Source organism: Patiria miniata, unplaced genomic scaffold, assembly GCF_015706575.1.
Source record: "Patiria miniata isolate m_02_andy unplaced genomic scaffold, ASM1570657v1 HiC_scaffold_26, whole genome shotgun sequence".
NCBI classification, from domain to species: Eukaryota; Metazoa; Echinodermata; class Asteroidea; order Valvatida; family Asterinidae; genus Patiria; species Patiria miniata.
The window spans coordinates 6,484,434-6,498,251 of NW_024037065.1; the positions used below are offsets into that span (position 1 = coordinate 6,484,434).

At 43.9% G+C, this 13,818-nt stretch overlaps 1 protein-coding gene across 2 annotated transcripts in view; it reads right to left on the reverse strand.

Moving 5' to 3' along the window:
* LOC119733977 overlaps positions 1–13,818 on the reverse strand; it is a 72,640-nt gene that overhangs the window by 15,889 nt on the left and 42,933 nt on the right. For both annotated transcript variants that reach the window (XM_038207357.1, XM_038207356.1), the window contains exons 18-26: positions 12,903–13,045; positions 10,106–10,298; positions 9,163–9,489; positions 8,633–8,956; positions 7,569–7,844; positions 5,727–5,872; positions 3,768–3,972; positions 2,194–2,502; positions 881–1,249 (exon numbers count right to left, since the gene is read on the reverse strand). In XM_038207357.1, the coding sequence (XP_038063285.1) occupies positions 881–1,249; positions 2,194–2,502; positions 3,768–3,972; positions 5,727–5,872; positions 7,569–7,844; positions 8,633–8,956; positions 9,163–9,489; positions 10,106–10,298; positions 12,903–13,045 (2,292 nt within the window). The remainder of the gene's footprint in view (positions 1–880; positions 1,250–2,193; positions 2,503–3,767; positions 3,973–5,726; positions 5,873–7,568; positions 7,845–8,632; positions 8,957–9,162; positions 9,490–10,105; positions 10,299–12,902; positions 13,046–13,818) is intronic.

Here is a 13,818-nt window from a genome sequence, read left to right on the forward strand (position 1 = left end):
ACAACGGAGTCCAACCTGGGCTACAGTCTCCTGTGACTTACATTTATGATTCAACTATCAATTTTACTTAATATGATTCGATAACAACTTTTAACATTTAATGAAGTGTTGCAGGTGAGGTACTCGTGATGGCTCTGGTCACAAGTAAATCACAAGTCCAGTCATAAGTTAAACAGAGATGAACAGAAACAAAGAACATGCCTTTGTCACAGTGCCTTCGCATAGCTTGAGAGTTGACTTGGGACTCAACGACTTCAGTCTGTTGCGTGACAGCTTAATAATAATAATAATGGGTATTTATACTGCACACGTAGTATCTACAATTATTGGTGCTCAAGGCGATACATCATTATGACCCTTCTCATTAGGCCAATGAAACATTCCAAATACTATCTCAGTTCCCTGGGTAGTATGAGCTCCGTGCGCTACCAAAAGAGGGCGCCCTTTTACCTAGCAACGACGTCCCATGGGCGGTACATTTCGCTGGTTGACGCACACCGTTCCTTGTGTGTGACGCGCGTACACCAAGAGATTTGTTCTATGTACACGCAGTGGCCGCGCACCCCAACTGTACTTCCTTTGCCGGTGAGGGGGTACTTGTGAACGGAGTGGATACAGCTCGATGCTGCCATTTCGGCGCAAAGCAGCTAAAATCAACCACAATAACCACCTCTGCCCTCACAGGTACCCATCTACTCCTGGGTGGGTAGAAGCAGAGAGTGACAAAGTACCTTGCCCAAGGGCACACACACCATAGCCGTACGCCGGACTCAAACCCACAACCTGCAGAATTACCGGCAGACCACAAATTCAATGCGACCGATCATAAGTATCTTGGACTACAACACTGTTTGTTTGGTCTTTTTTCAGCCTCTTTTACCTGTCATCTTAAAGTGGATATCCTGGCAGGAGTCCAGTCCGGGGAATTTCGGGGAGTCGGCGCAGCATCGGTAGATCCGGGCCTGCGGGGAGGTCACCTGAAGCAGGGCCGGCCGTCCCGGCTCCTGCTGCACGCCACTGTGGCCACCGCTGACACCGTCCAGCGGGGTGCCGTGGTTGCGCCGGTTGTGCCGCCTGCCAGCATTGCAGTTGATGGAGTTGTTCGGGCAGTTGATGTACATCCATCGGACGGTGGGGACGGGGTTGCCCGTGGCGCTGCAGTTGAAGAGGTAGTCCTCCCCGGCCATGTACAGGGGCGGGTCGGTGTTGGTGGGCAGGGGCCAGGAGGTGATGGTCACGACTGGTTTGACTATGGGATGAAAACAAAAAGAGTTCATTGACGTGTTGACACTGGACTTGCTCTGATAAAACATTTGAAGTTTCCTGTCGTTTTTAACTAAAGCGAGTCACATGGAACAGCCGTAGAGCTGAGACTGTCAAATTAAAAACAAAACAGTCTGAAAATTAGATGAAAGCTGTGAAAGATGCAATTCTCTCTATACTTATAGTTTCTTTCTTCCAACTGCAAAAGGTTTGATTTCAGTCAAAAGTCAGTAGAATCACATGCCTGCAGCCAGTTACGATGTTTCTTCCCAAAATGTCTTCTTTTTTTTTAACAACTGCAGATATACCTTTAAGGGTACCCAAGGCATGACAAAGTTACATTGTTAGTTTAAATCAAAGGATACTCTGATGCGAATCCCATCAATGTAAAGCTTACATTGTGATCACATGACTCTCATGTGGATGATAATGAGGATAAACATCATGGACATATTCTTGGATTTTTTTTTAGTGTACATGTACATGGTCAAGATCAGGTTGACAATCATTCTGTACAGCTAAGCATCATGTGACTTAGCGTTTTGTTTGTTTCCCACCCCCACGTTTGGTATCGATTAAACAGTTAAGAGAAAGGCAACCTTACAAAGATCTTAGAGACAAAACAACGGTAAAGCTCGGTTGTGAATATCCACAGACAAAAATGCCCCTTTGAGACAAAGCCTCGGCCTTTCAAACATGAAGTAACAAAATAATGAAAAAAACTTGATTGATTGAAAATGGTTGATTCTTCTCCTAAGGCCTCGTCAAGGGAGTTTTAACAGGAGGCCAGAAACACCTGGGCAAACCCCTTCCTTTAGCGACAAGTGTCACTGGGTTCTTTTACGTGCATTGCAGTACACAACACACGGGACCTACGGCTTTACGTCCCATCTGAAGGACGAAGCAATAATGGTTGAGTGCCTTGCTTACCTGTGACAGTGACAATAACGCTCTTGCTGACAGTCACGTCCTCGTTCGTCGCGACCAGCGTGTAGTTGCCAGCGTGCGCATCAGTGACGTGCCTGAACACGGCGCGCACGATGTCCCCCCGGACCTGCAAGTTGTAGTCCGTCAGGTTGCTCTTTGGAAGACTCTGGCCGTCCTTTAACCAGCGAAACCGGGCCTTGGGATAATCCTGCACCATGTAGCCGATGCGAAACTTGTCCTCCCCCCGGAGTACATCCATGTTGTTGCTGTTGGGCTTGCTCGGTATGAGCTCCATATTGATGTAGCCTCGCTCTTTATCACAGGAACAAGCGGAAGAAAATGTTACTTTTTCATTTTCATTTGTATTAGTTTATTATATCAAGCCTTTAGAGTCAATAGAATTTTTGTGAAGTTCCCAGGAAATCTTAAAATGAAATTCAACGACTTTGCCATGACTTTTCCAGGACAAATTAACGGCCTTACACGACCAAGTCCTACGCTGTTTTGGCACTGTACGAGCCTGCTTACATGTACAATAGCCTTCCGGTTTGACACCAGGCCACTGACTGCACCACAAAATCATCACAATGGTGCACTGAACATGCAACAAGTAAAGAACATACATGTACGTGCATAAAGGGGAAAACTGGCATGCCAACTGGAAGACTGCCATTATTTGACCCATCATTACGCATGGGTTGTGCAGGATTCCATGACTTTCCATGACTTCTTTGGGTGGAATATAAACTGTCCATGACTCCCTCCAGTGACAGCTTTAAATTCCAGGATTTTTCCAGGATTTTTCCATGACTTTGAAAACCCTGCTTGTCTTGTCGCCAATATTTTGGCATAGCTCCTTTAATTTCCTTTTCATGCATTTTGGTTGTTCCAATAACACCACTCAAAATCTAAAGACTCCTCTTCAAAACCTAACCTGTTGAAATTTCCGTTCAGCAGATATTATACTTTTCGAGAAAACATTGAAAAGCCACGTACAACCTTTTGATCACGAAACATAAATTCATCAATAGTACTCTTTATTTCCAAAAAGTCAGTCAATTGACTGATCGTTGGAAATCACCTACCTTGATTTCTTCAAAAAGACAGCTAGCCAGACGGAATAATTTTATGTAGTGTTTAGTACCAGTAAGATCTTTTTATTCCAAGTGAGCATTTTGACAATAACTTGGTAGGTTACTTTTGGGGTAGTGTGTGGCCTAGTGGTTAGGGTTCGTGACTCATGATCAGAGGGTCCGGGTTCGAATCCAGCTGCTGGTCATATATTGTGTCCTTGGGCAAGCCATTTCACCCACACTTGCCCTCTCCACCCAGGACTATAAATGGGTACCGGCATTAACTGGGGAGTAACCTGCGATGGACTAGCATCCCATCCAGAGGGGGGTAGAAATATTCTCAGTTGTTTCATGCTGCTGGAACCGGAGATAAACGCCGGCCTGATGAGCCACATTGGCTCGCGACAGACTTTACTTTACTTTTACTTTTTGGGGTAAATACAAAGATCCTATATGCCTTTAAAAATGTGCAACCAATGAGAAGCACAGATACTATTGCATTACCTAGTACGTTGATGTCGATGGAGGCTGAGGCGGGGCCCTTCGTGTTGGTAGCTGTGCAGATGTACGTCCCGTTGTTGTACCGCGTGGCCCGCTCCACGTGCAGCACCACGGTGTACAGCCGGTAACGGCGCGTCTGCCTGTTGGATTTGATCTCCTCCTCATGGGAGTCCCTCTCTATGCGGCAGTTGGATTCTGGCTGACAGCTCTGAGGAGGCGGAATGGAATAAATATGATTGTAGGTTAGTGAAATGGGGGCTCTGTTAAGGAGAATACACGAGAAAGTGTGGATTCGTAATTTAAGAATTCACGAGGCGCGAAGCGCCGAGTGAATTCGTAAATTACGAATCCACACTTGAGAGTGTATTCTTCGACTTAAACCATTGCGTCAAAAGAAGTATTGGCATTAACAGTGAGTGGAGATGAAAAGTCTTGGGATAAATGTTGCAACCTGACGCCACTTCCGCGATTGTGTACAAAGTCTATGGAGAGTCAAGAATTTTTTTTAAGTATTTCCTAACAAAATTAGAAATATTTCTCAGTCCCAGATTCATGTCTTATCATCATTTTTGCAATGAATGCCCTTCATTGAGATGATATATGGAGAAAAAAGGTTTCAGGTTGCAACATTTGTCCCAGCTCCTTCCGTTGACAAATTGATAGGTCAGACGATGATTTCTTTCCCACTCGAAGTAGGTTTTGCAGTGACGGTGGAAAATCTGACAGGGAAGATGCATTGGTAATTTCGGAAGGAAATTTTCACGCAGACGGTCCTATTAATGCTCATTATAGAGAACAATTGTCTGACATGTTCAAAGTGTGGATTCGTAATTCCGAATCCACACTTTAATAAAGATTCTTCGTTCCGAATCCACACTTTGTGACCAGCGTAACAGACTCGTAGTTCCGAATCCACACTTTTAACAATAGTGTGACGTCATAGCAATGGTTTAAATCCTAGGGAAGTCACAGTCAAACCTCAGGGGAATTGGCTCAAATTTTGAGTGAATCAGAATTTTGAATTATACAAAGCATTTTCCCTTCGACAACAATTGACAGGAATAATTTTTTTTACTTTTGAGTTAATGTTTTTTTTGAGATATCAGAGTTTGACTTTATATCAAGATTTCACTGTACTTTGATTACCAGAAGTTAATACTTATTATTATGAGAATACGCTACTCTATTTAAAAAAAGTGACAATTAAATATAGAGTTGGCCTTGGCACATTTATCTTGTGGCTTGAAGAACCAGTTTTTGGGGAGGTGACCAATGTGTATTTGGGGTAAAGTTGGACATTAAAGGGAAAATACAACATTTGCAAACATCAAAAAATAAAACTACCAAATCATTTTGAAATACCTTGCTGGACTGTTAGTGAATGACAGTGTTAAGCATCCTGTAAAATCATGGCACCTGGTATACTGCGATTTTCAAAAAAAGTGGTATTTTTGTATCAATTTCCAACGCTGATCGGCCGATCAGCGTTGGAAAAAAACTGGCTTTTTTTTCAAATACTGGCCCCAGTTGACCATCGCACTTGTTTGCAATCGATTACACACCTATGAACGGGTACAAGCCAGCTAGACTGGTTCCCTGACCTTACAATTCCCCAATATATGTAAACTGCTCTGTTTCTTCTTAAATGGAGTCAGGGAACCAGACTACAGGAAAATGATTGTTTTTCTTGGTTTTTATAGCATTTTCGAACCCAAAACCTCAAAAAAGTCAGTGTAACTATATTTGCTATATATTTCCAACCCCCAATTCCATCCATTTCTGAAAATTACAGCAAAAGCAAATGATGTATATTCCCTTTAAGAAGCAGTCAGAATAATACGATGGACTCATTTCATTATCTACCACCCGTGGTTCGCCACATTTCATCATATTCTATCCGTGGTTCGCCGTGGGGAAACAAAGGCATGAACTAGGGTGGAGAATGACGGAAGGGATTTATACCTCTTGTCCCGGGTAGGACCACATGATGTCCATGGACGTGCTGAGAGGCGCGTCGACGGTGCACGTCACGTTGAAGCCCTCCCGGCCTTGGCGAACTTGCAGCTTGCTGGCGGTCACTTTGGGATTGGGCTTGCTGTACGATTTAGCTGCAGAGATCAATGGAGTCATCCCGTATTAACCACATAGAATGGCTGAGTAAAATTATGCCAGGCCAGATATACCAGCCTATAAAATAAGGCTCTCCCATTCTTCGCAATCAATTTACCATGCTGTCTGAACAAACGCTGCACTAGAATTTTCTTAAAACCAAACACTCAAAAACTGAAGAAAAAAAACAAACAGATTCTGCCAACTGACAATATTCATGATAGCCTTCACTTCTGACTTGTCATAACTAAGATGTAAGTAGTTTATCCGAAACAGTCTGTAACTTAATACTGCCCAAAACAAAAAAAAGCACTGTATACTCAGTGCTTTCCAAAACTTTGTGGGTACAAATCCCCAAAGCTTGCTCTCGGTAGTGCTTTAACGGGATACCTGCCCAGACTTGTAATCGAGTCAATCGCAAGTCCATTAATTCATTCACAATTCAATTCACAAGTCAGGTCAGTATAGTGACAGGAGATGAACACTGACATAGGAGCCCCTCTGCCACAGTTCATTTAAATAGCTTGTGAATTTAGTGGGGACTGCAGGACTTGTGTTTGACTTGCATATGACTTGTGGTTGACTTGTGATTGACTTGTGATGGACTTGCGAGGACTTGTGATGACTTGTGATGAGATGTGATGATTCGTGGTGACTCGTGACCGACTCGTGGTTGACTTGTGATGACTTGTTATATGACTTGTGACAAACTTGTTATTGACTTGTGACTGACTTGTGATTGACTTGTGATGACTTGTGATTGACTTGTGGTGGACTCATGGTGACTTGTGAGGACTTGTGATGATTCATGGTGACTCGTGACTGACTCGTGATTGACTTGTGATGACTTAGTGATGACTTGTGGTTGACTTGCATGTGATTGACTTGTGGTTGACTTGTGGTTGACTTGCGATGACTTGTGATTGACTTGCATGTGATTGACTTGTGGTTGACTTGTGGTTGACTTGCGATGACTTGTGATTGACTTGCATGTGATTGACTTGTGGTTGACTTGTGGTTGACTTGAGATGACTTGTGATTGACTTGCATGTGACTGACTTGTGATTGACTTGTGGTTGACTTGCGGTGACTTGTGGTGACTTGTGACAGACTCGATCACAATTCTGTTCCTACTTGACCGGGAAACTCTTACTGCTTACCAGTTTTCTGTACTTTTTTTTTGTAAATTTAGAGCTTTTGGCTTTGTTTTTCAAAATCTTTGATATTTGCATTACTTAAGGAATCAGTACGGCACCATTTGAACAAACTACATGTAGAACACGGAAGGCTTTTTAAGGTGTAGGACATGCAGCACAGAAGTATGACCTGACAGCCGAAGGATTAACTCTCATTTCTTGCAAGGGCGGATCCAGAACACAATTTTGGGGGGGGGGGGGGCCAAAAAAAATTTTGGTCCTAAAAAAAGTGGGCCGCTTAAGGGCCCCGAAAATTTTTTGGATTCTAGATGCTCTGTGGTGCGATCTGAGGCAATTTCTGACCACTTTAACCAATGTTTTTTTTGAGGAAAAGATGGTGGTGTACTCATTGCCTGCCTTTATTGCGATGTCACATAAAAAATAAAAAAAATTGGTTTCGTTTTGGAGGGGCCATGGCCCCCTTTGGCCCCCCCCCCCCCCCTGGATCCGCCCTTGATTTCTTGCTGCACACTGTCTGTCAGAAAAAAATATAGCCTACCCTCAAAAGTGGCAATGAAATACTGCTGGGTGTATTTGGCCCCTTGGTAGGCCGTGCAGTACAGCAGGCCACTCCACTGGCTGGACTGGACCTTGAAGCCCACTTTGGGGTCGTAGACGTCCCCCACGGTCCTGTCCACCTCCGTCTGGTCCTGGAAGAGCTTGACGGGGGCCGCGGGGTTGCTGACGCGGCAGGGGATGACAAAGGGCTCGTCCTCGTAGATGACGAGGTGGTGAGCAGCGGTGTCCGGCTTGAGCAGGAACAGTTTGGATGGATCTGTTGGAGGCAATAAAAACGAGACATCAACATGAACTTTACGGACTCTGTGCGAGACAACGGACGGCACACTTTGACCCCTTACAAGAGCTCGTTTGGGAAGGACAAACCGCAATTGGTTTGCAACATATGGCGCCCATTTTGCACAAATAATTTTTCAATGGGAGACTTTTGAAACGTTGGTGGCAGCAAATACACCGGTCCTTTTCAATGGTTTACGTCATGTTTAAGCTAAAGCGCGCATGCTCGATATGACAAAAACCAATGGAAAAAGGACCAGCGTGTTAGCTGCCACCAATGTCTCAAAAGTCTCCCATTAAATGTGCACAACTGACGCGAGTGGTTGCGTGATGGTTTTCCATCATTACCGGGATGCTCCAAGCTCACTTTCGGAGCTTTCGCACAATGAACTTTTAGTGACGTGATCAGCGTATTACAGGTTGCAGGTGTTCATCGACGCACAAGCACGAAAAGCGTTCCAGTTATGCCAAACAATCTGTTACTGTCATTTCAGAATGGGATGAGCGTATACGAAGCCCGCAGAGTGGCAAAATTATACAACTGTAACTTGAACGACTGGGGGATATAGATACATATTCGACACTTTTGGCACTCAGAAATAAAATCACTCATAACTTTTTTGCGCAGCTTCATGACATATTTCTTATGTAAATCCTACACATACGTAAGTTATGCACTATTCACAAAATCCACTGCTGGTGCACAATATACTAATGCGGATATGTAATCCACATCTGAAACCGTGTTGTTTACGGTTAATGACCTACCATTGCTGCGCACAAAAATGTACACCTCCGCCGACGTGTTGGCATTGTAGTTCTCCGAGAAGCGACTGTATACGCACTTGTAGGCATTGGTGTCCATGAATGTCAAATCTTCGATTCTCAGGACGCTCTGGTGGCGCAATGCTGGAGGGCAGGTCGGGCAGGCTGTGGAAGTCGGCGTGACTTTACGGGCCACGGATTGCGGATAGAGCCACTCTAAGGTGTAGGCGCCCGTGCAGGTTATCTCAATGCTGGAGTTTTCGCTGGTTAATAGATCCGAGCCGTCAATGTGGATGACGGGAGGTCCAACCAGATGCAGACTGGTATCTGATGGAGTAGTGAACGCGGATTTGAAACACAATGCACAAATATAGCAAAGTTTGAGGGTGGATAGTTGATATATTAGCTCCGCGAGGCATTGGAAGTTGACAGACTAGTTCCCAAGGCAAAGCCAAGGGAATACCCATCACATTGTTACACTGAAATACGAAGTAATTAAAATGAATACCGATTTCCCGGTCAGAAATTCTCACCATTGCTTGTCACCGTCACAACGGCCTGGGTGGCCGTGCCGCCATTGATGTGGTTCATGTAGCGGCTGTAGACGCACTGGTAGTTGCCCGAGTCGCCGTAGCCGATGTTCTCCACGCGGAGGACGCTGGTGTGCCGGGCGTGGGGTGCGCAGGTCGGGCAGGCCCTGGAGGACAGCGCGACGTTAGACTGAATACTCGCGGGATAGTCCCACTCCAGAGTGTAGGCTCCCTCGCAGGTCAGCTGCAGGGTTTCCCCGTCGATGACCGTCAGGTGGGAGGGCGTGTTCTGCAGGCGGGGCGGGCCCATCTCTTTGAGCTGCGCACCAGCTTTTAATGAAAAAAAAAACATGTATTGATTAGCGCACACATTGCGTAACAAAATGACCCATTCATAAGTGCGGTTGTCACGGGTGGTATGGGTGGCGCAGTGCATTAAGTGCTTGCCGCTCACCGCTGTGGCCCGGGTTCGATTCCCAGCTTGGGTAATATGTGAGTAGAGTTGTTCATTGATTCTCTCTTGTGCTGGTTTATCTCTGGTTCCGCTGGTTCTCCTCCCTCCACAAAAATCAACACTGTCAATCTTGCTGTGCTTGTCAGTCTCACAACTGACGTTGTAAGACAGGGGTGCCTTTACATGCCTTTTGCTCGACCAAGTTGTAGCCGCAATTGACCTATCGTCGTTTGTGAGTTAGCCACGCCCCTTAAACAACCTTATGGAGTTTTTGTACACTTTTTGTTTGTCTCAGATTTTGCGCGTTCCGCATCCATTCGTATATCATGTAATTGGACAATATTTCACAAGCTACGTTGACGCGATTCTAACGCGACTCTACCCAGATAGTTCAATTCAGCTTAAGCACTTTCGTTGCCTCAAACGAAAACAAAATGACAAATGATGTACTCTACCTTCAAGTCCATGCACAACGTCATATACCGTACTTACGGATTGTGTTGATGCGAATCTGGGAGGAGATTCTCTCCAGGTTCTTCTGCGCCGTGCAGACGTACAGCCCGGCGTCGTGCTCGGTGGCGTTCTGAACCATCAGCCGGTTGACAAACTTCTGGTAGCTGCGGGCAGGCTCGGTGATGTGACGGGACGTCCTCTCCTCTTGGTAATTGGACTGCCACTCCGCAATCTGGCAATGGAGACAGTATTTCTGTAACATTGGCCCAGTAATAATAACATAATAATGACAGGCATTTATATAGCGCGCTTAAAACCGAGTATCAAAGCGCTTTACAATTATTATTACCCCTGTTTAACAGGCAAACAGTCCTGAAACCTTCTCAACTCCCTGAGGAGCATACACGGCTGGTAGGCAGCCATTTCGGCGCCCTTTGCCATAATCAACCTCTCACAGTAACCATCTCTGCCCCCACATGTACCCATTTTCTCCTGGGTGGAGAGCAGCAATGAGTGGCAAATTGCCTTGCTCAAGGGCAAACGCGCCATAACCCAGGCAGGACTCGAACCCACAACCTGCAGAATTACACACAGACCACAAATTCAATGCCCCAGACCACGAGGCCACGGCGCTCCATTGGGCAATTTTGCAGCTACAGGCAACTCTTTCATTTTAGTCTTTATACTTTTGTTTTTTTATATCATTCGAAAATGACTTCTGCAACCTTAAGCAGTTTTCTTTTATTATGACCCTATTTTGAATGGTATGTTTTGGTAGAAAATGCGATTGTCTTACACATTTTGCAGTTGATGCAATTTGAATCAATGCAGTTTTGCGCATTTGAAAATATGTTGGAGTCTACTTCCAGGTGCTGTGAATGTGCCTTAATTGGAAATCTCTTCAATTTCACCAGCAGTTAAACCTTTAAAAAAGATGTTGGAAAATATGGGGTTTTTTTTAAGTGCATCATGGTGATGTGCACAACAAATTCCATTGCCTAGTGGGGGAGACGAACGTTGCGAGCGTACTGGTTTTGCGCACGTATGGCTCGCAGTAATTTTAGTCTGAATCGGCACAAACCACTACCGTTTTTGCATGAGCAACAGGTAATGTGTTGGAATGTCCCTCCCAGTGGTCTCCCCAAACTCTCCCATTGTCACTCTTGAGGGGGTACTTGTGCACGGAGTCTATTCCCAAGTGCTGTGAATGTTCCTTAAATTGGAAATTTCTTCAATTTTACCAGCATGGGAAAAGTTTAGGAAAGATGTTGGAAACATGTGTTTTTTTAAGTGATGTTTTTAATGCAAAAACAAAATATGAGATTATTATTACCAATGCATGAATTCTCACAAACCAATTTGGAATAAAAATAACATTAAATTAGTCAGTTTGTTCAGTTTCTTTCAGTTTCCTGAAAATTGGCCATTTACAAAAAAAAAAATAGGATGATTCGTGCCTTTGGCTGATATATATTCAATGTTATTCCCAAGGAGAATTCCGAAGTTCTAATGTCAATCGTTTCCTGTATTTCCTTTTTCATGAAATTCAACACCCACTCAAAACTGAATCATCTCTTCTGTCCACCTACGCAGCCTATTATAGCCTCTCGGATCCCTTGTGCACCTTTGCGAATTGGGATCTGAACTCAGCTGATCCTTCACAGGGGGAAATATAGGAAATCAAATGAAATGAACCACGTCTAGGCCTGAACTCATCCTCTTCTGGGATGATTTGTAGTCAAAATGCCAGTCTGGCCATGTGGGAAAAGAAAAGCCACACCATTAACATTTTCCAGATACAAAAAAAAACTGTCTACAAGCATACCGGTACAATTGGGAAGTAATGATATAAAGAGAGGAGATTCCAACATTTACAAGTTTTATACAGTACTTTTTCCACAATTTCTAACAGTATAAGTGTGAAGTGAAAAACGAGAAATCAGCTTATACGAGGAAATGTTGCATGTCTTTGTCTAAAAGCCAGTTCATACGCAATGGCAAAATTTATAACGTGGGGCGCTGTGGTCCAATGGTTATGGTGTTCGACTCATGTGCCATGGTACGTGGGTTCGAACTTTGACGGGGAACATTTGGCTTGTAGAGTTCTAAGGCAAGGCAATCTTCCACGATTGCCTCTTTCCACTCAGAAGTATAAATGGGTACCAGCCAAACCGACCCGAAACATTATAGATATAAACCAAATCCGAACCGAAACTGATCCGGACTCCCAAAAACCGACCCGACCCGACCCGACAAACATTCAAGGAAAACAGTCCTGAACCGACCCGAAGAAGAAAAGTAATATCTGGCATGTCTGCTTTTTGTGCCCAAACTTACCCACGTCACGTGAAGATTGTCATCTCTCAGTAATTGAATCATACGGTACTCACAACATGACCTACTGGTTGGCCTACATAATTATATAGACCGTGTGTGATAGACCGCATACCACATTTGGTCGTACCGGGCACAGTCACTCTGCAATAAATATTGCACTGTGTGAATTTCTGAACTGTTTCGGTTTATTTTGGTTTATTTCGGGTTTTTCCAAAATGGCTTAACCGACCCGACCCAACCCGAAAAATCGCAAATGCAAAACCGAAGCCGACCTGTCCCGACTGAAACGCTGGACAGACCCGATTCAAAGTCGGTTTCAGGTCTGGTCGATTTCGATTTCGGGTCACGACAACACGAGAATACGCATGTCAGACATTTGTTCACACCTGTCTGACATTAATCATGGCTGTGATTGGTCAAAGTATATCATGGGGTTAGGCTTCGTGGATTGGTCTCACTACCAGACAACACAACTGAAAACAAATTCTCTTCGCCTTACCCCTTTTCCTGGGTAGTCCCACGTGAGCTCCAGGCTGCTTCTGTGTGGCATATCCACCTCGCATGTCACCTCAAACCCATCCCAGCCCTGGATGACTTCTGTCTTGCTGGCGTGTATCTTGGGCTCAACGAGGGGGCTGTTCACTGTGATGATACAATATCGATGCCAAATACAACATTTATGATATTTCTTTTAATTAAGCACATTAGACATAATAACTAATTTTAGCTATCTACAGATCAAGACAGTGATTGCCTTTTTAATTATATTTTATAATTAAATAACAAATTCAAATCTATGTCTTGTATGTTATAATAATACACCTTCAAGGATTGTAAGTATATCGCGTATGAGACCAGGACACATATCAATGTGATACAAACAAATGCACACCCACACAAATCCAAGAAATATTGTTTTTAAACTTTGAAAGGGACAAGTTTAGCGGATATTCAAAGGATGGAATTTGCATCAGAGAGATGTAAAACAAAATACAGGGTGGAGCAAAAAAAGGAAACCCACTTTTGACAGCAATGTTCACCTACTCGTTGAGCATATTTCAAAAATTCCATTCAATGGTATTAAAATATTGATCTTGAAACATAAGTGACGAAAAAATGATTGCAAATACATGTTTTGTCTCTGAGATATGGTAGTTTAAAAAGTTCCAAACAGACGGCTTTATTCCATCCGCTTGACTGAGCTCCGGAGCTTGATTTGAAGACCAAAAAAAACACTATAATTGACTTACACAACAGCGATTTTGGTGACTTGTATTCAAATTAACCTAATAATACTCTTCTTGCGATTTTGTTAAAATGTTTTCACCACGTATGGTTGAAGAGCTATACATCACTACATAAAAATAACCAGTTCAAATAAGTTAAGCAAGTAGGTTAAAATTCCTGTCAAAAGT